Genomic DNA, 26053 nt, shown 5'->3' on the forward strand with positions numbered 1-26053 from the left:
CATCAAACAATACAAACTGAAACTACTGCAAGTAGTGGATTTTGTTCATCAAACAATACAAACTGAACTACTGCAAGTAGTGGAGATTGTTTCATCAAAACAATACAACTGAAACTACTGCAGTAGTGGAGATTGTTTCATAAACAATACAAACATATTCATTTTTATTTCATACTTTATATTTCAGGAATATTTCATATTCTGAAAACTTAGTTAATAAAACGAGAGGGTAAACACATAGCTGGGTAACATGTTTTGTATTAAAACTGAGTTAATCCGAATGATGTATAATTCAAAAAGTTGTCGTCGTTTTGCGCCGACGCGGTTATTTATTATTTGCGACTTTTTAAAAGCTATACCTAAGATGCATTTTATTTAAGAAGTAATAACCCGAAATAAATATAAATTTAGTGAACAAACACAATCACTAATTTCCAACGTCAAAAATAAATGAAACTTTTTGCACAAACAAACCCCTATACCCGTATTCTTTATTAAAGGGACTTCTAAGCTGAATCGATTTAAGCAATACAAACTATATGTCATGTACAAACTATGAAAGAATTTGACACAAATCAAAATCGACTGTTTTTGCACCTTCTTTTTTTCCGGCCGTTTGTTAGTGGAATGAAACTTTTTTCAGTGCAATTTTCTCCTATAGCCTCTAACCTTTTCATATTTCAGCGATTTAGAAGTGAACAACTAATAATGCCCTATCTCTGTCTCCATCAGATAAAACCAGAAACAATAGTATAAAGTGTTAAACTTGCCTTCGAGAACACTATGGTATTTTTTAAGAGAGTACAGCCCTACATGACTCAATTATTTTGTATACTGTAACCTTTACTTTCGATTTGCTTTAGGCTACACTGTATCTGTAAAGCAAGGCGACGACGCTGTTCTCTCCCTTCCACGTATAGAATTGTGTGGCCAGTACACGCTTCTGGACCCTCTTCTTCGTCCAGTGGTAGTATTGGAAAGCGGAAGCGTTGCCAACCCCATCGAGTCCTACGCAACAGGGTGAAGATTGAACCGACGTCGGATGGTTTCCGGTTTATGTTGCGTAACTTGACGTTACAAGATGCGGGGAAATATAAACTCGCGACATCTTCATTGACTACATTGGAATGTATAAATCAGTCATACGACATTTCTGTCTCAGGTAACGTCAGTTGGTGAAAAATCGTTGTAATGAGAATAATTTTATAATTAGCGCTGTAACGGTGCATGTAGGCATACACGACTTATATTGCGCTTGTATTGTACTTGTAATGTCTTTGGTGTTGTAATTGCAAACTATTGCTGTTATAAAATATGTGAGCAAGTAGAATAATTAAAAAGAAACATAGTCGGGCGTCCTCTTATAGATGACAATTTTCGATGCACTTACTGACATATTCATACTTCTCATTAATTTTTTCCTTTCGCTATTTTGGCTTAAAAGATATGGCACAATTGTAATCATTTGCATAAAGTGTATGTCTTTTAAGACAATATTTCAGTCTAGAGTTTAAAGGGATCTTTTCACGGTTTGGTAAATTGACAAAATTGAAAAAAATTGTTTCATATTCGCAAATGTTCGGTTTAGTTATGATATTTGTGAGGAAACAGTATTACTGAACATTTGCCATGGTCTAATATAGCCATTATATGCATCATTTTACGATTTAAAACCTAAAAATTATAAAGCGTTGCAACGCGAAACGATTGAATAATTTGGAGAGTTATGTTGTTGTCGTTTAAATTTGTGAAACTACGAAGATTGCTTATATAACGTATAAAATATGCTTGGCAGGATAGCTCAGTTGGCTAATGCGTTTTTACTTCAGAATTCTGGGGGTCACTGGTTCGAGCCCAGCTGCGGGCTCCTTTTTTTTCCTTCCTTTTTTAAATTTTCTTATTTCTTTTTTACTGGAGCTTTTAAAATTTAATGTTTACATTTTTCAATATAAAGCATTTAATGACAAACTTCAAAACATGCCAAAATCTGTGAAAAGGTCCCTTTAATTTGTGTGATCCAATGTGTGCGTGTCTAGTTTGTTTATAAGAACACGAAATAATAAATAAATAATTATTATAAAAACAAAGGGACGACGTTCAAGACATATCAATAACAGTCTCCGCAACCATGAACATGCATGATATACTAGAAACTCCAAAAACTTTGAACGGAAATGCAAATTTAGTTGTTGATATCTGTCACAGGCGAGTCATTCACCACGTGGAGTAGCTGGTCGGACTGTTCAGTGGAGTGTAGCCCGAAGATTCGGCGCACTAGAACACGAAAATGCACCGTTGTCGGTGGGTGTGTCGCCCTTGGTAACACACAGGAGACTCAGTCGTGTGCTAAGGGGGACAACTGTGGGCGTAAGTATTGTTTCGAATGTTGAGTGCAAAACTGATGTATGAACTTAGAACTTCGGAATAAGATACAGCCTTTTTAAAATCGACCAAATTCCTATTGTGGTCAGAAATTGTTGTGGTCAGAACGAAACAAACACAAATAATTATGATGCATGTAGTGATTTCCAGTTATAACCGAATGAGATACAATGACCATAAAACGCGTTATTTGAAGTGCTTTCATATACTCTTGTCTAAAGTTATTTATTGTTACAAATCGATTGCGGCTTAATTGCACGAATACATTCACATGTCATATTCATCATCAAAAGTTTATAAATCGATAAACAATCAACATGTGAATGACCATAATAAGTGCGTTTGCTCGGCGCGGAAACATGAAGCAAACAATAAGTCTAGTGGTTAAGGTGTTTTAATTCTAACATAAAACGTACTGTTTTCCAGACTGTGCTAGAGTTATCTCAATAAATCTAACCGATGTTTATTTAAATGAGTACTTTTGCTGCGCTACACTACGTCTAGCGCGATTTCTGAAAGTATTTGTCACGCTTGGCTGAATCACGGTGATGCCTGGCGGAAGGCAGAAATCGCGCTAGACGCAGTGTATGCTTGGCGGAAGGCAGAAATCGCGCTAGACGTAGTGTATTTAAACCATATTTTGTTTGCTTACTTAGGGCATGCAGAAAAACTGAAAAACACACACATAGACGGACGGACACATATTGTATTGTGTTATTTACAACAGTAATCAGTTTCCATACTAAAATAATATTTTATTTCACGCAAACAAGTATAACAACATAGCAATATACACCATATAATTGTCATTAAAGAATATAAATACAAATAAACACAGTCGACAACAAGAACACGTCTATTAAGGAGAGTATTTCTAATAACAAAATCGACTTGCATGTATTAACATACATTAGTAATTTACGAGTTTTTATATGACACTCATTACTGGTGGAATTTACATACACATGGGTTAGTATAAAATATTCGGTGTTTTTTTTTAATCAATAGTGTTACACTACTTTATCATGGCGGTCAACAACCATCCGATGTGGGCTCGTGCAGATAATTCATAATAATAAATACGCAATAACAACGTTCAAACACCTAACGTGTGGTCTAGTTGCCCTATATTGGCGACAGGCTCGCTCAAGCCTAACCTACTAAATCTGGTCTTTCTTAACCCATTTATGCCAAGCGTCTAGAAAAAAAGGCCTTGGTAAACAGCGTAGACCCAGATGAGACGCCGCATGATGCGCTGCGCTGCGCTGTTTGCTTAATTTAGGAATTTCTGTAAGAAATATTCTATATATAGAAATACATATACTAGACATCCCTACTTTTGGAAATAAATTTATCCAATTTAGAAGGATGGAAGAGTCCACTAGGCATAAATGGGTTAAGACGTTCAGTGTACCATGCACTACAATGCGGGCACTTACAGACCAGTTTGCAAAATGTGTCTATTACTGAAACTGAAATAATCGATTTATTCAAAATTTTAATAACCAACAAAGCTGTTGGTGAAGATTTAATCAGTCATCTTGTTCTAAAGCGTACTTGCGAGTCTATTTCAAAACCGTCATGCCGTTTGTTTAATAAATCACTACAAGAATGCACATTTCCTTCATTATGGAAAAATGCAATTGTGATGCCCTTATTCAAAAAGGGTGACTCGAGAATACCTTCAAACTAGCGCCCAATCTGTTTATTAAGCTGTTTAGGAAAACTTATGGAGCGTGCTGTATATAAACACTTGTATAACCATTTTATTGCACACAATTGAATTTATTGCAAAGAATCAGAATTTCTTAGAGGGCACTCAACAGTCTACCAACTCATTGATATATTTGATCAAATAGCTTGATCTATTGATGACAAGAAACTTAATTGTATGATATTCTGCTATATATCCAAGGCGTTCGACCGTGTTTGGCATCGAGGTCGTTTATTCAAACTTAAACAAAATGGCATAAGTGGAGATATACTACAAAGGATAGAGAGTTACTTGTCTAACCGTACCCAAAAAGTATTTGTCGGCTCAGCAAAGTCGCAGTCATTAGAAGTAAATGCGGTGTACCCCATGGCTCAGTATTAGGACCGTTGTTTTTCTTGATTAACGTTAATGATATTGTAGAAAACCTTTTAAGTATTACCCGACTGTTTGCTGATGATACTTCATTATCATGTACCACATCTGTATTAGCTGATCTCGAGGGTATTTTAAATCATGATCTATGCCTAATTAACGTATGGGCAAAGCGTTGGCTTGTTGATTTAAATCCCCAAAAAACCGAAGCTATTATATTCACAACACAAAAGAATATTCCTTTTCCCAAGTTAATGTTTGGTAACGTACCCGTAACATTTGTTGATGAACACAAACATCTCGGTCTTACGCTTAGCAGCGATGGTAAATGGAACAACCACATAAATAATATACTGACATCCGCGTCGAAAAACCATCGGCGTTATGCGTAAAGTTAAGTAAAAACTATCAAGAAAATGTCTAAATCAAATATACTTTACACATTTGCGGCCATTATTAGAATACGCGTGTATTGTATGGGACGGCTGTACATTGTACGACAAGGAATTACTTGAAAAAATCCAAAATAAAGCCGCGCGTATTGTCTCAGGCCTAACCAGATCCGTCTCACTTAAAAACCTATACACTGAAGTTAAATGACCAAGTCTAGAAAAACGACGAAATTATCTACAACTAATTAATATCTACAAAATGCATAACGGCCAGTGTCCCAATTACCTTACTAACCTTCTCCCACCAACAGTTCATGAACAATCCTCTCGTAATCTTAGAAAAGCGGAAGACTATACTATTTTATCAAGAAGAACTTTACCGTAATAACTCAATGTTTTTGGACACTCGAAGTTTTCGGACTACCTTTTTTTTAGCAAAAATAATTATTTTTCGTGACTCTTAATTTTCGGACACACGAGTTTTCGTCCATAATTAATGTCTCTAAGTTTTCGGACAGTACATTTTACAGCGCTATTTTACCAAATTTCGGTCCTGTTTTCGATATCTAATGACACTTCGATCACTGACTGACTAATGGGGTTGTTTACCTTCGGGACTTCGGTTAATAAACCATTGCCCGAGCACACTGCTTAACATATAAAACTCTGCATTAAAAGGTCGAAAACTGCCATAAAATGGACAGCCCAATTTTAATGGGCTGTACCATTGATACAAATAGAAAACTTTGCAGTGTTGGTGCGGTGCTTTAATAAAAATCTATTGGCTTAAAAATATATATACTTTACTTATTCAAAAGCGTTAAAAACGCAGTACTCAATAAAATTAATAAGCAATGTCTTGTCTAAAGCTGTAAGAAAGCGGTGTTTTTATTGGTTGACAGTATTTAAAAGCATGGCTCTGATTGGTTATCTCTGTCACGTCCGCGCAAACGCAAGTAGGTCAATCCGTTTTGGGATGAAAAAATTCACACAAAGAACGACCTTGACATGGCGTCTGCTCTTGCACGGACGTGACAGAGATAACCAATCATACTGTTTGCGTCTGCTCTTTTGCACTTTTAAAATGTAAACAAAGCATATGAAATAAGAAGGAATAATTACATCTATTACTACTTGTATCTGTTTGAATTTAATATGATTGGTATATGTTATTTAAACTATTATGATGAAGTTATATTAATATTATTGTTACTATTGTTATTATTATTATAATTATATGTATGATGTTTGTGTTGAAAAGAGAGAGGAGGAGAATAGCCCAATTTTTATAAGTATTGATGGTAAAAACACATACTATTATATGCGGTTTAATCATTTCTAGACCCATCGTTCAGTATTTACTGCAATGGGTTGTTGGAGTCTTTAAACTTTGTGATCTGTGTTTTAAATGTTAAAATCCAAATAGGATTACTTTTTGTATAATGCCTATACAAAAGTAAAAGAATACACGGATGTGTAATATGTTTGAGAAACAAAAACAAAATAATAATATTTAAGGATTTTCCAGATCACAAAGTGGTTTAACATTGCCACTTTATATTTACATACATAGTAAAGTACCAGAATTAGGTGTATATTTTAAGGTTAAAATGAAATGTCATACAACAAGATCTAATCGATGGGAAAATATGCTTATTTGCGAACATTAATTAGTAGGAATGTTAGAGCCGGATTTAATAGTTCTCATATGTAAAGTGAATTTGCATGTAGACATACAATTATATGGAGAAAAAAAAGAAGAAAAAAGAAAAAAAAGAAAAAAAAGATAATATATAACACATAGGGAGTATAACTCTCAAATCTATATTAATGTTGCAATTGAGTTTTTAAAGTTATTAAGAATTGTAATGTGTATAAATTTATGTGTATGGCTCAATGTTAAACACTTGCAGACAGGGAATATAGCCGTAAAGCTCCAACGTAAGACCCTGTCTGTTTGGAACTTAAAGAGGATTTGGCTATGGAGAAGAGAAGTCCACCCAGAGTGGCGTTAAAACAATATTTAAAAGTGAGATTAGTAAAAACCCTTATATAATAAGGGTAATGACTTACGTGTCCCCAAACGGTCACCTTTATGGGGCCACATAAAAATAATGGGTAAAACAATGTGCTTTACAGTTAAAACTGAGAAAAAACAACTAAATTTGTACAAAAAGTACTTTATTTACAATATGTACAGTACTATTTGCATTTATATATTGAAAATACAAGTTGCCACCCTGGAGGGTTGAAAGTAGAAGAAGAGATTTTGGAAGTGTAGGCCGGTGTGAGTTGGGGACAAGCCAGCAGGGGTGATGTCACTCGGTTGAACTAAGGGAGGCAATTGTGGGGATGGAGTCTACAACGGTTGTTTCCCCAGGACCAGAGGGAGTGCACGGTAGATGAAAATAGTTTGAAAACAATTGAAGAAAAATTGAAAAAAGTATGATGTAAAATGGTAAAAAGACCAGATATAACCTAGATGCAATAAAAGAAACACAAAAAGCTCTAATCCAACCAACATTATTTATATATTGGGGATAACAAAGGAGGAAATAGTACTAAAGTACCTTGTCTGGTATGTTAAATGGCAATTAAACAGAAACATTGAGGCAATTTGCTATATAACATAGCAATTTAACATAAAATTAATAAAATTTGCTATATAAAATAGCAATTTTAACAAGAATTAGTGTAATACAGAGTATAAAGTTTGCTATGATGTAGGAATAGCAGTAATAAGAAAAAAAAATAAGGCAATTTGCTATGTAAGAAAGCAGTTTCACACAAAAATAAGGAAATTTGCTACACAAAATAGCATTTTAACAAGATTTAGTGAGATACAAGGGACACAATTTGCTATGATCGAAAATTAGCAACATCAACATAATCGGCAATAATACCAAGGAATTAGTATTACCCTGGATAGGGCTAAATTAGGGTTTTCCATGGTTTAAGGCCCTGCACCGTGCACTCCAGTCCGACATGGCTCTTCGGGTTTGAAGGGGAAAGGGTGAGGTGTCAAAGGGGGAGAGAGGGGGTGCAATGCAGCCAACAATCCCAGTTTACTGGACAGCCTCGTCCTTTCTTATATTATGAAATGCCATAAAATATTATATTAAGATACTGAAAAATGTAAGTGGTGGCCTAACGTCATACTCTCATAAACAATGTTTTAAAATAAAGAAAACCAGGTCAATCATTGGCCTGATTAGAAAGGGCGGGGTGGAACAATAAACCCATTACAAACTAAAACAAAAGTGTGTAAAAGTGACACAAATCAAACACAATTACTAGATTACGTCAGATTTGCGCAACGATTACACAGTTTTTAAAAGAAAACAGTCACAAGACTGAATAATTGGTTGGTGTTGGCTGCTCTCCCTCCCCCAATGATCTAGATTTTGTCAGTTATCTGACAATCCAGAAGGTATTTGGCGAGGGCAGAGAAGACCGGGCCCCTAGCTGCTCCCTTGGGGTCTAGCACGTTGGAAAGGTTTAAAACTAGTCCATGGGAGTGCAATGCAGCTTCGAGGTGGTCCCTCTGCGCCTTATGGTTAGGACAGTGCAGCAGCATGTGGGGCGCAGTGAGGGGTTCCTGGCACCCAGGACATGCAGGGTCTACACCGAGGACATACTTTCCCGCGCCATCGGGTAATAGGGTGGGTTCCATCCTCAGGCGCGTGATGGCTCTGTCAAGCACAATGCTTGCTGAGTATCTGTCAGGCGGCCTGAGGGTTTTCGCGGGTCTGGTAAAAGAATGTCGACGGGAAGACAAATTGTCGGTCCGGAGATTCCACTCACCCACGACAAATTTCTTTGTCAGGGAGTTGATCTCAGTAGGTGCCAGGGGTTCCCCAGAATCTACGGCCCCCCTCAAGAGGCCCTCCTTGGCTTCCCTGTCGGCCTGCTCATTTCCACTGACGTTGACATGTGCTGGACACCATACTAATGTGACCTTTAAAGATTTATCTAGGCACTGTTGATAAAGTTCCAAAATGCTAGCTAAAGTATCAGGCCTAGATCTGCTATTTCTGTTTTTATTGACTCAAGAGATGACATTGAGTCTGATAAAATAGCAGTTTTAGTAGGTTTATTGACCAATATCCAGCACAAAGAGTATTTAATTGCCAAAAGTTCTGCTGTAAAAATATAGAGATTGTTGCTTAGCCTGTGCGTTGTTTTGGTAATATTTTTTTAAGGAATTACAAAAGAGTTGGCTACCAAACCAGAGTAAGGGCATTTGGAGCCGTCAGTGTAGATTTTTAGATGCTCAGCATACATATTATTTATAAGGGAGAGAGCTTCTGACTTGATGAGTTGTGGCAAGTCAGTTTTCGTTATTTTATTAGAGAGTGATGGGTCAACATCAATGGGTCTAAGCGTTCAGGGGGGGGCCTGGAGGGCCTCAGGTCTGCTACAGGTACCTTGTCGAGGCCGGCATCTTCAACAAGGGTGCTAATACTCGCACCAAATGGTAGGGCGACATGCTTACGCTTAAGTATTTTCCCCCTGATGAAGGTGCCAGTCCCGACAAGTTTGTTAACGGGGTTTGAACCATGCCGAGACTTAGCTCTGGCCCAGAAGTTAAGGGACTGTTGTTTTCTGCGCAAGTCAAGAGGCAGCACACCGGCCTCCTCCTCAAGCAGTGCACCCGGTCGACAGTTTAGGGCTCTCAGAGCTAACCTAAGGGCCTTGTGTTGAATGGCATCAACCATTTTTAGGGCGTTTGGCTTTGCACATGCATAGATCTGGGCTCCATAATCTAGCTTTGGACGTATAAGGGACTTGTAGAGAGTTAAGATGCTATTTTTATCTGATCCGAAACCTGTGCCTCTTAACATTCTCATTAAATTTAGGTCCCTTTCCCCCCTTTTTGCCGAATATTTGAAGTGGTGAGTAAAAGTTAACTGTTTATCTAGGTACATACCTAGAAATTTCACCACTTTTCAAAAATAATTTTGTTGCCGCCTTAATTTAAGTCCAAAGAGTGCTGAATTTTGTCGCCAAATAGTACTCCTACTGTTTTGGTTGGAGAAATTTTTTTGAATCCCCATTCAATTGCCCATTTCCATATGGAGTTTAAGCCTGCTTGAGCCCTCTTTTGCAGGCGTAACATGTTAGACCCCTTTAACCAAGTGTCTGAATCATCGGCAAACTGGGAGATAACCATTCCTGCGTCTTTTATGGCATCAGGTAGACCGTTTACGATGAGGGAGAACAGAGTTGGGGATAGTTCGGACCCCTGGGGGGGGGGGGTCCGCGGTCATTTATGGCTACCTCTGATAACTCCCCATCGACCCTGACCTGGATTTTACGGCCCTCTAGGAAAGCTCCGAGGTAACGGAAATAGTATCCAGTGATTCCATAGTCAGCTAGCTTTTTTAATATGCCAAAGGTCCATGTTAATTCAAAGGCAGCCTGAAGGTCCAAAAAAATTGCTAATACTGATTGTCCTTGATTTTTTGCAGAAAGAATATCATGTTGTAATCTAGCTAGCTGATCTAGAGTGGTTCGCTCCTTCCTAAAGCCAGATTGGAAGGGGTTTAGTATGTTATTTCATTCCAATAAGTGTTCTAATCTATTTTTGACCATTATTTCTAATAATTTACCTGCGTGTAATGTTAAACATATTGGACGATATGAGTTTGGATCATTTTTGTCCTTACCGGGTTTAGGAATTGGAATCACTGTGGCCTCCTTCCACTCGGGTGGTACCGTGCCTGTCTATATACTTGATTGAATAGGTTAAGCCAAATTTTTAGAGTTATGGCTGGCATATTTTTAAACATTAAATATGCTACTTTGTCAGGCCCCGCGGCGGTGTTGCTCTTGGTGTTAATGACACTTAATAATTCTGTTATAGTTAATGGTAAACTGAGAGGCGTGCTGTTGTCCCCAAGCTCATTTAAAATATGTTGGTGCTCAGTCTCAAACCGCTTTTGATAATTCAAAGTTCCAACGGGAAGGTTTGAGTCACTGGAGACAGATTGGAAGTGTCGTACAAAAAATTGAGCCTTTTCCCTTGGGTAAGTGGCAATTTCGCCTTTGTATTTAAGTAGGGTACAGGGGTGAATGATTTTCCTTTACTTCTGTGAATTTTTTGCCAAACATCTCTAGTATTTTTGTTATAAATAATTGTTGAATCACAGAATTCTTTCCGATTTTGAGTTTTTGCGTCCAATATAGCCCACTTTGCCTGATTTTCGAGGGACCTATAATTACGAAGATTATGCTCAGCGGGGTTCTTTTTAAGAATTGTTAAAGCTTTTTTACGGGCCTGTTCCGCCGTGGAGCACGCCTCACTGCACCACGGGACCCTATTTCTGGCCTTAACCTTGCCGGAGGAGACCGGTATGCTACATTCCGCTATGGACAGAATCTTGCTAGTTAAGATGTTACAAAACAGATTTGGGTCCTGGGAGTGAACATCTGCAATGGAGAGATCTGAGAAGAGGTCCCTAAACTGGGCCCAATTAGCTTTTTCCAATAAAAACGTTTGCTCTCCTGAGCATTGAGCCTCAGTTCCCTGTGCAATATAGTTGAGCAGGGTTACCTGTTGTGGGAGGTGATCAGATCCCATGGTATCATTAACGGTTGCCCATGCAGACGCACTTGCTTTCCTGGCATTAACAGCAGTAACGTCAATGTGGGAGTTTAAACCAGTGGGGTTAAGTCTGGTTGGAGAACCGTCATTGAGCAGTATAAGGTCTTGCTCGTCCAACCATTCTATAACCGCCCGACCTTCTGCATCTGAATTGTTGGAACCCCAAGCAGGGTGATGTGCATTTAACTCCCCTGTGAATATTACGTCATAGGGTCCTTTAATGGTCCTTAATTCCTTACAGATGCCGTTCAGAATTTCAAGATCACATCCTCTTGAATATAAATTGACCAGGAGAAGAGGCCGGTTCTTGTCAATAACCAATTTAATTGCTAATGCTTCAATAGCAGTGCTACCATCAGATTTAAATTGGTTGTTCAACCCCAGGTGTTCATAATAAATTGAGTTTTTAATATATATGGCAAGACCACCAGCAATATTATGGTTTAAAATACCAAATTTGTTTAATTCACAATTGTACCCAGGTATATATTTTACTGTGCTATTGGGAAATTTGGTTTCCTGTAAGCATAGGATATGAATATTAGGGTTATTATCAGTAAAGTACTTTAACTCTGTAAGTGTGTTGGCGGTAAGACCACCGACATTGAAAGAAATGATTTGCAGATTACTGTCCATAGTGGTGTGACATTAACTTGCGTTTATACTGATTAATATTATGATGTGGAGTTTCGCGGAGGTCCTGGCAAGCCGAACAGGTTTCTTGTTTACGGAGAGGGGGCCGCCGGCCGGGGGAGGGCATCCTGGATATGCTATTTTAGGAGGATCCCCAGTTCCAGAATGGATTTTATTAGTTAGGGATTTATCAGGGGGATGACCTTTGTTAGTGATTCTTTGCAATTTTTGAACCGATAATCAGTTTTGTTATAAATGTAAGAGATAGCACGACTCCCAGTTGGCCTTTTCTTGTCCTTTAGTATCTCAGCAACCAGATCCGCCAGCTCGCTGAGATATATTTTCCTATATGTGGGACATGTTGCTGGCGGATTCCTCTATTTCGCAGACACCAGAGATAGTAAGATTCTCCAATATACTGGAGTGCACCGACACCAGAGAGTCTCTCCCCGTCACATCAAACATGGAGTCGTCCGACAATGTAGGGCCTCTACAGGTGGTGTCGCTAGCACCGTCGGTCAACGTGGTGGACGGGGAGGACCCCCTGGTAGCCACAGGAGGGCGTCTCTGAGTGGGTGAAACCCCCTGTACGTATAGGCGATACAGGGGGGGGGGTGTAAATCCAGGACCTACACTTCCAACTGACTGGATGAGGCACTTAAAGGGCATGGTATTGTGGGACAGGTTGTGGCTATCCAACCCCGAAAGTGCCTCTCCTAGTAAAGGAGTCAGGTTTTAACTCTGCCCGTTGGATGGTTTGTTATAAGAGACCATTGTAGTGGATTGGAGAAAGTTGGTAACCAAAAAGGAATAATAATGATATAGATGGTAATCCTAGGTAAAGTGTGCTGTGTTAACCAATATAGTGTCAATTATCACAGTAATTTTATCACACTACAAAGTACAGCATTAAATGTGAGCACCGCACCGGTAAACAACCCAATAAAGTATATATGTTAATGGAGATAGTTAATTAGGTCATTTGGTAATTTATTTGTTATAATGAAAGAGCCAAAAATAATAATTTCCGAATACCAAATGACGTCCGAAATACTGTAAGTTTTGGAAAATTACGAAAAAAGAAAAAAAGGATCAATGGACGGGCAAGGAACAATAATGTAGCGGTGGCTTGATGCTAATGGTATAGAAGTGGAAGGTTCTTCTTCTCTTTACGTCAGTTTTCACTTTTCTTTTTCAATGGGGGTATAAGCTCTGATTGTAAACAACCTCTCTACAAGATGGCGACCGGAAGATGATGACACTTCGATCATGGGGTTTTACAACCAGATTAACATAATAAAACATGGAAGGTGCATGCCTAAGGGCAGCGGACCATTACATTTGCGTTACATGTGCATTGGGTAAATAACCTTGTAAACCGGTATTAAACAATGGTTTCGCCCGATAGCTTAAGCGTTATGACCAGGGGTAGCGCAAAATGAAAAGTTCAATTATCTACCGCAATGGTACTACCCCTTCTTAGTAAAATAACGGTGACAAATAACAAACCTTCAACGTGTGATACACCCTATTGCAAGTTTTACGAGGTGGAAGTTGTTAGACAACAACTATCGGAAATGAACAAATAAATAATTCATTGCTTTTCTTGTTGCGTTAATTGCAGGTTCATACTAGCGAGTATCGGTACATCACATGCTCATCTTTGAATTCGTTGGTCAAAGTACAACCTTGTAGTAACGTTCTGTCAAATTAAATAAGCATTTAAAATTATTTAAAATGCAGTGCAAACATATATTACAGTAATTTATACTATACGGCATGGTATTTTACAAGAGATTGCTATAACCGGTAGTCGTTGATACAATTGACGCTATTTTCGGACACTTAAATGTTCGACTCTAAGTTTTCGGACACCTGTATTTTGTGAATATTTTTATTATCTAAGTTTTCGGACACGAAAAAAAATAATTATTTTTAAGTGTCCGAAAACATAGAGTAATTACGGTACTTTATTCGCGCTCGTTTTTACCATCTGCAATAAGTCTATGGAATTCGTTACCTATTGATATACGAAACATTGAAACTATTTCGAATTTAAAAACTTCATTGAAACAATTATTTAATTTATGCGAAGATAATCCCCAATACTTTTACACTGGGGATAGACACTCATCAATTTTACATGCCCGTTTAAGAAATAACTGCAGCAACCTTAACTCAGACTTATTCAATAATCATTTAAAAAACATTCCCCTATGTGCGTTCGGAAATGATGTTGAAAATGTTGAGCATAACTTCTTTCGTTGAAATACATACCATTTGCAGCGAATAGCTCTATTTACTGCGCTAAGATCGTTTCATCCCCTAAATTGTGAGATGCTCCTTTATGGTAAGCCTTCTCTTAATAATTAAAACAACACCATCATTTTTAACGAAGTTAAAAAATATATTACTACGACAAAGCGATTCATTACTTAGCTAACTCTTTTTTTACATTTTGCTGGACAGGACTTATTACTTATTACTATATTACTATCTTTAGTACTATCATTATTAATACCCTTCATTGTATAAGATATCACTATATTTTCTATAAAAATCATTATTATTATTTTGTTTTATTATTATTATTACTATTAGTATAACTATTCTTGGTAACTACTGTTATTATTAGTAGAACTGTTGTCATCATATAATAAATATAATTATGGAGATTTATGTTCTCAATGTTATACTGTGTAAATGACATGATTAATATTTTATGTAAGTCTGTCACCATTACAACATGTTAAAACTATCGCAAGGGAAAAACCCCCGATAATGTTGCAGAACTTCAGGTCTAACCCTTTTTCCATTATGTATGTATGGACCAATGTATATATTTGTACAATGTCATTACTTGGAAATAAAATATGTTTAAAGAAAAGGTAAACTCTAAAGGTTAACCCAGTTATGATCTTGTTAATACTTGAATTATGTTTACAACGCATGCAAGTTTGTACAATACTTGTGGACTGCGATTAGTGAACCGACCTATAACTTTGCCTTCACACCCCTCTTCACACCTACTTGAACGTGGTATTGGATTTCTGAATGTGTGACAATCGGGAGGACATCACTCTAAAACGAGACGCCTTGTGTGCCGTGTTTTATTTCAATTAACCCAACAAAACTTTTGGCGCGATGGTCATATAATTAACCCATTTTTGCCTAGTGGACTCTCCCATCATTCTAAATTGGATCAATTTATTTCCAAAATTAGGGATGTCTAGTATATTTATTTATATATTAATAATATTTCTTACAGTAATTCATTTAAGCAAACAGCGCAGGCCCAGATGAGACGCCGCATCATGCGGTGTCTCATCTGGGTCTATGTTGTTTGCCAATGACTTTTTTTACACGCTAGGCATAAATGGGTTTAATCTTTTTTAACGCAAAATGTTTTTCACTGCCTGTTCGTATGCGATGACCCCACTTGTATTATATGATCATTTTCTTTTTGCGTACTTTTTATATTGTCTTTAAAAATTATGTTGTTTCTCAGTGATTTGCTATCCATAAAAGACCACATTGAATCATAAATTTTATTTTTTCCGATGAAGCTGAAGTCTTTGTGCATATATGAGAAATTATTCCTTTGTACACGACATTATCCCTGTGTACACGACATTATCCCTGTGAACACGACACTATCCATATGTACAAGACATTATCCATGTGTACACGACATTATCACTGTGTACACGACATTTTCCCTGTATACACGACCTTATCCATGTGTACATGACAATATCCCTGTGTACACGACACATATGCACTGCATAGAAACAAATCATTATATTTTGATTGAAAAAAATATAACGGTCCTATTTAAATCTTAATCGGTAATATTCCGGCGTAACTTGACTGTACTTTCCAAATCAAACGGTTGCAAAATGTATGTGCTCAAGGCAAGAGTAATCGTACTACACAAAGTAAATGTGTGCGCGAGTTTTCTTCCGTTTCGTTTTGGCGGTGTAAGAACATTATGAAATGTCGATGCTTGATCCGTTATGAGGTTTATATACATTATGACATTTCTAATAAGGAAGCTGTCAAATGAGCTTTCATATAATGTTTAAATTCTTTTTAAGTCTGCAAAATATTTTCGTGACGAAAAAATAACGCCAGTCCTAATATCCAGTATGTAGCAAATATGATATATCAGATTTATAAAAAGACAAGAGGGCCATAATGGCCCTGTATCGCTCCACTGCTGAAAAAGCTGAAACAAGTATTATCGGCGTGTGCAAATACTTAAATATAGGCCCTATTTAAGCACATGTACACTTTTGCGACCCTTTGGGCTAGGTCAAATTTAACCCCAGGGGCATAATTTGAGCAAACTTTGTAAAGGACTACTATATCTCACTGCATACAAAATGTGGTAGCCCTAGGCCCTACAGTTAAGGACAATAATATTTTTAAAGTTTTCACAAAATACGCGAGATATAAGCGTATATAATGTTCAATTTTGTGGCCTAAGGGTCAGGGTCAAATTTGACCCAAAGGGCATAATTTGAACACACTTGGTAGAGGACTATAAGATGTTACTGCATACCAAATTTGGTAGCCATAGTCCGAATGGTTTTCGACAAGAAGATTTTTAAAGATTTCACAAAATAGGCGCTTTATAAGCGTTTATTCAATTGTGTGACCCCCTAAGCAGGGTCAAAGTTGACCCCAGAGGCATTATTTGAACGAATTTGGTAGAGGACTATTAGATGTCACTATATACCAAATTTGACCCTAGGCCGGATGGTTATGGACAAAAAGTTTTTGCAGTTTTCACAAAATAGACCTTATATAAGCATATGTTCAATTTTGTGACCCCCAGGGGCAGGGTCAACTTTGACCACAGGGGCATAATTTGAACAAACTTGGTAGAGAACTATTAGATGTCACTACATACCAAATTTGGTAGCCCTAGGCCCAATGTTTATGGACAAGTAGTTTTTTTTTTAAGTTTTCACAAAATAGGCTCCATATAAGCGTTTGTTCAATTTTGTGACCCCTAGGGCAGGGTCAAATTTGACCTCAGGGGCATAATTTGAACAAACTTGGTAGAGGACTATAAGATGTCACTACATACCAAATTTGGTAGGCCAAGGCCCAATGGATATGGACAATAAGTTTTTAAAGTGTTCATAAAATAAGCCCGTTATAAGCATATATTCAATTTTGTTATCCCCGGGGCAGTTTCAAATTTGACCCCAGTGGCATAATTTGAACAAATTAAGAAGAGAACTATTACATGTCACTTCATACCAAATTTGGTAGCCCTATGCCATACGGTTATGGACAAGAAGTTTTTAAACTTTTCCCACAATAGGCCTTATATAAGCATATGTTCAATTTTGTGACCCTCGGGGCAGGATCAAACTTGACCCCAGGGGCATAATTTGAACAAACTTGGTAGAAGACTATAAGATGTCACTACATACCAAATTTGGTAGCCCAAGCCCAACGGTTATGGGCATGGAGCAAGAATATTTTTTTAAGTTTTCACAAAATAGGCCCTTTATAAGCATATATTAAATTTTGTTACCCCCGGGGAAGTTTCAAATTTGACCCCAGGGGCATAATTTGAACAAACTAACAAGAGAACTATTACATGTCAATACATACCACTTTTGGTAACCCTATGCCATACAGTTATGGACAAGAATATTTTGAGGTTTCACATAAATGCCTTATTTAAGCCTATGTTCAATTTTGTGACCCTCGGGGCAGGGTCAAACTTGATCCAAGGGGCATAATTTGAACAAACTTGGTAGAGGGTTATAAGATGTCACTACATACCAAATTTGGTAGCGTTAGGCCCAATGGATATGGACAAGACGTTTTTAAAGTTTAAACAAAATAAGCACTTTATCAGCATATGTTCAATTTTGTGACCCCCGGGGCAGTTTCAAATTTGACCCCAGGGGCATAATTTGAACAAACTAACAAGAGGACTATTACATGTCACTACATACCAAATTTGGTAGCCCTATGCCATACTGTTATGGACTCGAAGATTTTTAAAGTTTTCACAAAAGGCCTTGTATAAGCATATGTTCAATTTTGTGACCCTTGGGGCAGGGTCAAACTTGACCCTTAGGGGCATAGTTTCAACAAACTTGGTAGAGGACTATAAGATGCCACTACATGCTAAATTTGGTAGCCCTAAGCTCAATGATTATGGACGAAAAGATTTTGAAGTTTTCACAAAAATGCCTTATATAAGCATGTGTTCAATTTTGTGACCCTCGGGGCAGAATTAAACTTGACCCCAGGGGCATAGTTTCAACAAACTTGGTAGAGGACTATAAGATTCCACTACATGCTTAATTTGGTAGCCATAAGCCCAATGGTTATGGACGAGAAGTTTTTTAAATTTTCACAAAATAGACCCTATATAAGCATATGTTCAATTTTGTGACCCCCGTGGCAGGGTCAAATTTGACCCCAGGGGCATAATTTGAACAAATTTGATAGAGGACTATTAGATGTCTCTTTATGCCAAATTTGATAGCCCTATGCGCAATGGTTATGAACAAATAGTTTTTTTTAAGTTTTTACAAAATAGGTCTTTATAAGCAAATTTTCAATTTTAACGGCCACCGGAAAAACTTTGCGAAACCGAAATTTCGCAAACTTAAGTACCCTTTTTCTTGAAGGTTTGCTTATTTGTGATAAAGTATAAGATAAAAGTCTAACTTGTGATTAATAATTGGTTATTTTTGCTTGTTAAATGCGTTTTCTTCACTATGAACTTTATTTGCAAAGTTGGGGTTCCCATGGGATTTTTGTAATATCCCATGGGATTTTTCATTATCCCATGGGAATTTTGGTTTCTCCCATGGGATTTTTCTCCAGCTTTTTTTATGGGAGAAAAAATCCCATGGGATTTTCAAAAACATAAAACACGTTCGTTTGTGCTTAGTTATCGATTTTAAGCATTGTTAAAGCATTTGTGCTTATTTTCGTTCAATTTACTTTGATAGAAAAAAAATCCCATTTTTTTATGGGAAAAAAAAATCCCATGGGATTTTTTTCTGATTTTTAGAGATTTATTCATGTAACCTTCAGAAACACTACCTTTTAACAAATGATGAGCATTTCTCGCGATTTCAACGCGTTATATCGTGTTTTAAAATAATAAAAAAATCCCATGGGATTTTATTGTCCCATGGGATTTTTTTGTCCCATGGGATTTTTTTCCCATGGGATTTTTTTTTCCAATGGGATTTTTTTTAAGGTATAAGTTTCTAAAAGCTATATAATAATAATAATTATAATAATAATAATAATAATAATAATAATAATAATAATAATAATAATAATAATAATAATAATAATAATAATAATAATAATAATAATCGTGCTCAATATGATGAATTTGTACTTTTAAGCGACTAATATTTTTATTCGAGCCGATCGTCGAGTCCGAATGGTGAGTATAAGAGCAATTTACCAGTACAAATAAATCTCACTTGTTAAGAGAACGCTACCGTACTATAAAATAATCTTGATAATAAGTCATATCATTTCTCGACAGAAAATGAAAACAGTATCCATATTGATGTCAGCAATGTCCCCTGCTATGATAAATATTGACAAAATGAAAAACCTTGACAATAATTCCGTGTCGAATACGCATTAGATTATAGCAATCAAATTCATATAAGCATTGATAAGATAATTTGCGAAAATGGGTCTTATGTCAAATACGGCAAGCGTAGCTCCATTCCATAATGTCCGGTATTAAGTCACGTCAAGTTTCGTGGTCGAATTATAGCATAATAATCATTTTCACATTACGCGAATCATATGAGTTTCCCTACATATATTGTGTTAAAATTTATGTTACACTAATGTGCGATGATGAAAAGGGGATTTCGGTAATTCTACATTCGCCCGCCTAGTACCGAAATCCCCATATTTACGCCTTAAAGGGTCAATAGGTCATCGGTATGAATGGTTTTTGACTTCACATGAATGTTAAGGTGCAAAAAAATGATATTAATTTTAATTATTAAGCACTCTTGACAGCATTAAGTTGCCTCTCAGTGGGGATTTCGGTTATTCTACACTAGAACTTAAACGCGCGCCGGTACCGAAATCCTGCTGTACAAACCTTCAAGTGTCAACAAAATTATTATAGTGTTTTTTTTTTCATTAGCAACCAGTGACATGTATTATCTCCCATTCGGTTACTTCTTTTGGAAAATAATTAGCGGGGATTTCGGTACTGCTACATTCGTACGCCCAGAGCCGAAATCACCCATGTTTACGCCAATCCCCCATATTACGCCTTAAAGGGTCTATATGTCATTATGTTTGGGTTTTGGCTTTGCATTAATGTTGATTTGTACACAATCATATTAGTGTTAATCATTTAAACACTCTTATCAGAATATTTTTTCCATTATTAAATAGTTTATTAATGTGAAAAATGTGTAAACGAATGTAAAAAAGGTAAAATGTACATTTAAAACATTGGTTACACAAAAGTATATGTAAATATAACATGACATAGTAATAATAAGTCTTCAGAAAGTATTTTCCAAACAAATCTGATGAAACAAATGATATCGTACTACCTTATTTACAATATGCTATACACTTTTGCAATTTAGTTATCAATGTTTAATCAAAGCATAAATCAGGATAATATGTTGCCTCTTAGCGGGGATTTCGGTAATTCTTAACAAGCACATAAACCCGCGCCGGTACCGAAATCCCCGCTGTACAAACCTTCAAGTGCAAAAAATACTGATTTAGGTTTAAATAAAGGGAACAATAGTATTTTTGGCCACCAAAAAGCACTTCCGCGTCAACAAAACGATTGAAATTATGTCAGAAACCCAGCTTTTCATTGTATATATTGCAATACATTATCGGCCGCCGAGAGCGGAATACTGCGCTTGGCCGCTAAACAATGTGGATTGCATCAAATTAAATGTCAATTTTCGATTTTATTACAAAAATAAACACTGCCTTTTTATAAATATGTCAAGCACGTACACTTAACAAAAAAATCGATATATCTTTATGTAATGTAGAAAAGTAAAGCGCTTTATATATAACAATGTTTTATAATGTCTCTCTGGTTGAGAAAAAAAACTAAACAAAACCATGTAGAACATATATGTTTTCATAATTAAAAAAAAATATTTAATGATGCACGTGATGTTTTATAATTGATATAAGTTCACGTGTCATTGAACGAGTTAAGGGAGAGATGCGAATTAAATTACACATAATTAAAAAAATGATACTATACTGTCAGCTTGATTTATAAATTGTGTTCCATCGCGCCAATATATTCATTGTTCCATGAAATTGTGCATAAAAGCAAAACGATTGAAATTATGTCAGAAATCCTGCTTTTCACATGAAATGATCTTTAACACTTTATTTATTCCAATCAGGTAATTAATAATAATAGGGGAAGTCTATACTGTGTATTAGAAACTTGTTGTGGTGATCCCTATCTTATCCGCTCAATACACATCCACCTGGCTACTGTACAGAAAAAATTAGATTTACTTCCAAAATAACTGATTTCATTAATTGCTAACTTGTTGTCTACATTTTAAATTAACAACGATAATGGATCAACATCACCGTTGCACAATTATTAAGTTCACAGTAATCTGTACTTTAAATAGATAGCCTAATTAAAGACGGTGCTAATAAAGAACAAAGCGTGAATGTGGATATTAAGAAATTAGATCCTTTTTTGCATGACACTGGCAGTATATCATTTTATCTTATATAAATAAGCCACATTTAAGACATGGATAAAATTAAAATAAGACACATTTGCATCTTTCATTTCTTGAAAAAAAAATAAGCACGCAGTCACATATAAATAAGATACATTGAAGACACAGAAAAAAATAAATAAGACACATTTGCATCTTTCACTAAATTTTCTTAAAAAAACATGTGAAACTGAAGAAAAACATTTATTACTGACACATTATTCTAAAAGTCGACAGGCAACATAAATTCAAAGAGGGAACCACAATTAAATAAGATCAATTTTCGCATGATACTGGTTGTATAGCAAGTAGTCACATATTAATTACAGCTTGCATTAGTTGCAATAATTTTGTTAAGTGCGCGTGCTTCTGAACGTTGCGTTAAGCGAGAGTGTTGTCATTTTGTTAGTTTTATATTTTGGTATTATGTATGATTATTGCTTGTTTTGAATTTGAAATAAACGCTTTCTGGCAAATAAGCATCGTCTTAATTTTAATACAAATAATGAACATTTGACATACAAAATGTCCAATAACATACCGGCAATAACATTATATATATGTTAATTTCTGTGCATGTTTATACCGAAATTATAGCCGACATCGGCAATTAGGGAAATTTAGTGACACGCTTTAACACATCAAACATGCATGATAGTTCTTTTTTCATATGATATTCCCCTGGTTGCTTACCGGTGTATTGGTGCAGTTGATAACCCCGCCGGGACTACAGTAGGGTGCTAATACACACGTGTATCGTGTTCAATACAATCGTCTTAATTTTAATACAAATAATGAACATTTGACATACAAAATGTCCAATAACATATCGGCATTAACATTATATATATATGTTAAATTCTTTGCATGTTTATACCGAAATTATAGCCGACATCGGCAGTTAGGGAAATTTTGTGACACACTTTAACAAATCAAACATGCATGATAGTTCTTTTTTCATATGATATTCCCCTGGTTGCTTACCGGTGTATTGGTGCAGTTGATAACCCCGCCGGGACTACAGTAGGGTGCTAATACACACGTGTATCGTGTTCAATACCCGATCCATGCTACAACGTGTAAGAACGGGAATTTCGGTAATTCTACCTTTTTAAGCTTGCGCACCTCTAATGGGCACATATCCAAATATAATTTAATTAATTATTTTCCTAATCAGCATCATTTCACTAAACTACATGCAAATTTGTAGGTAGCTTTCCATGCTTAAAAAAAAATAAACCGATTTTTTCAAAACCACCCTCACGCTCGGCTTTTGTACAGTTTATTTTCACCTCTGGGGTATATAAAAGTTCCATAATTCATTCAAATTTCCAAATATGGGCATGCAGTTGGTGTGTACAGATGCAGTAAATGTGTTTAAAGTTTAAACAAGATGAAATAAGTATTCTTTTACAGACATTTATTTTTTACAAATTTTAATCTATGGAATAGCGCCATGAAATGTAAGTGATTTAAGCCAAGTAAAAATTGGGTCGGTTAAAAACAAAGTGTCATAAAATTCAAAATAGTATCATTTAAGTTATATTTTAAATTAAGTTTTTATAGAAACACTATATACAGCAAAAATACCAAAAAATAGACAGATTTGCCATTTACTTTTTGAAATAAAAATAAAAATGCAACATGCATCATTCGTATTTTCAGCAGTAAATTAATCAATTTAGCCATAACGTTGTTTTAATTTTAAAATTGAAGGATGTGCATACAATTTTCAACATATTTAACAATAAACATAGCTTATGTGCTATATTAAATCAAATTACGTTAGAAAAGAAATAAAACGCGTCGCAAAAAGTATGCGATGTCGGCAGGAATCGAACCTGCGCGGGAAAATCCCAAAAGATTTCAATTTCATCGCCTTACCCACTCGGCCACGACAACTTTCCATCTGTGTAACCTTAAATTAGATATATATAAGTAAACAGGTAAAAAGGCTCGCTCGATCTTTGAAGAAATCGCGAAATCGTATTTTTCAGATGATAATTGGATCAAAGTCAATATTTATAGTGAAAATAATGTAATCTAAATGAATAAGTTAAACATATATCAAAATTCGAAGTTTGAAAAAAATAAAATGCATCTCTCGGAAATAAGCGGTAATTGAAGATCGGCAATGGCTTATGTATGAAGTGAAAGGACAGTTGAAAGTTTCCATTTTGCACGTTAATGATTCTGATAATATGGTGACAAAGGCAGCAGTCCTATGCAGTATTGTGTTTGACCGGAGAGTAGCGTGATCTGTGTCGGTGTTGGGCGCTCTGAGGGCGCAATCCGGCTACATAGGTACATAGAAACCTCTTGTGGCTATAGTCCATGGATCGGGTTCGGCAGACAGGGAACATGTAAATTTTTATATGTATGTTTTATATCTTAATTACCTAAACGTATATTTATCCTGGTTACTTATTTACTGAGGTATGAGTTAGTCGCAATGATTGTAGATACGTTGTACTATATTTAGTAAGTATTTGGAGGACGAGTGGCACGGGCACGCGCTTTATTATCACTTATGCAAGGAACGCGTTTTGTTTATATACGTATTTTTGATATTCCGATAGGCTTAAGGGAGGTAACTTATTCAAGTAAAACGCGATATTTTTTGCAATGCCTTTTTATAACTCTTGTTTAATTAATTACATACGAATATACAGCTAAATGTAAGATGATTTTTACCAGAAAAAAATTTCGGAGAAAGATATATTGAGATTTTGATATTCCATAGAATGCGAGTCTCCATATATATTTTCTATTGCAGGGGAGGTAATTTAAATTTTTTAAAGTCTCCGAATTGGTCTTTGTTGTATCTATTTACGTTTATTTTCAAGCTTATGGCGATTAAAAAATTAATTATTATTAGTATATGCTCACATGGATAATGGTACGGATATATCGTGTTCATATAAGTGTTACTACATCCATTTCATTCATCATTCAGGTCGGGCTACACAAATCTCGTGAAGAGGCCAGTAGGACCTGTAAACAAACTCTCATACACACACTCTTCACTCATCGTGGCGCTCTCGCATGTCTGAGGCGATATATAAGATCGATGTCATATATAATACTGTATTCGCTGGTATTTTCGGTTGATATGTTTGATTGCTTAGGACGCAATGAATATAGTGTATTTATATTTAATCGAAGTGAGCTCATTGTTGTTTCTGGCGGTATTCAATTTCTGGTAATAGTTTCGCGATTAAAGACGTCGGTTCTCGGTTAGGTGTGGAATGTTCTTATTTGTTAATGTGCCAAGTGCTTAAAGGCGGTTTATCGCACTTTATTAGTCGGCGTTTCAAGAAAATGGGTAATAAATGCAAATCAGTAGGTGCTTAGAAGACTTAAGTACGGCAAGAACCACAACTCACTCTGCTAGGAACGATTACCACTGCCTGTCTGCAGCAGACGACAAATGATTCTGCTCTAGCAGTGAATGTATATACCAGCTTGTAAACGCCATTGGCCAGTCAAGTGTTTATCATTAAAATATGCACATATTGGCTGCTTTCATGGAAAACTAGGCTTAATGCACGTCAAATAAGATTAGCCTGTGCACAATGATAAGCATATGCAATGCGAACAAGCTAATCAAGGACGACAAGAGCAAAAAACTAAAGTGCCTTCAGCGCTTTGATTTATAATATACATTATGTCCTATGTTATATGGCGTATAGCTACTAATATATGTGTGTATAAAATATGTTAACCGTCTTTATTTTTTAAATAAATGAAATCATACTGAAACTCTACGAATTGAGGATTTACATGTTTTTATGAGCTGTCAAAGATTATTACAAACAACAATTATTATCTTTTTTAATGCAGACACTTTAAAAGACTGTGGGTGCGGACCCAGGATCCTGCGATAAATCAAACGGAAAGGTACTATAGGTACTTAAGCTACGTTGAAGAAACTCGGACATTGTTGACGCCCTGTCTTCAATAAATACTGTTTTTGAGTGAGGTTAAACTTACAAATGTATTTGTTAGCCAATTGACGTGTATCGTGGTATTTTGAAATTATTTTTAAAATAACTGGGCTAAGCATTGGTTTCGGTAGAAAAGTACTGCAACAATTTCGCTAGATTTGAACACATTTTAACACTCCGCATTATGATATTTTGATTCAATTTTTCATATTTATACCAAGTGAGTTTTCATTTGACCGCCTTGCGGA

At 36.1% G+C, this 26053-nt stretch overlaps 1 protein-coding gene across 1 annotated transcript in view; it reads left to right on the forward strand.

Moving 5' to 3' along the window:
- Positions 1-26053, forward strand: part of LOC127854617 (uncharacterized) — a 48847-nt gene that overhangs the window by 3483 nt on the left and 19311 nt on the right. The window contains exons 2-3 of the mRNA XM_052389680.1: positions 935-1162; positions 2206-2367. Coding sequence (XP_052245640.1) covers positions 935-1162; positions 2206-2367 — 390 coding nt within the window. The remainder of the gene's footprint in view (positions 1-934; positions 1163-2205; positions 2368-26053) is intronic.

The sequence above is a fragment of the Dreissena polymorpha genome, chromosome 13 (assembly GCF_020536995.1).
Source record: "Dreissena polymorpha isolate Duluth1 chromosome 13, UMN_Dpol_1.0, whole genome shotgun sequence".
Lineage (NCBI taxonomy): Eukaryota > Metazoa > Mollusca > Bivalvia > Myida > Dreissenidae > Dreissena > Dreissena polymorpha.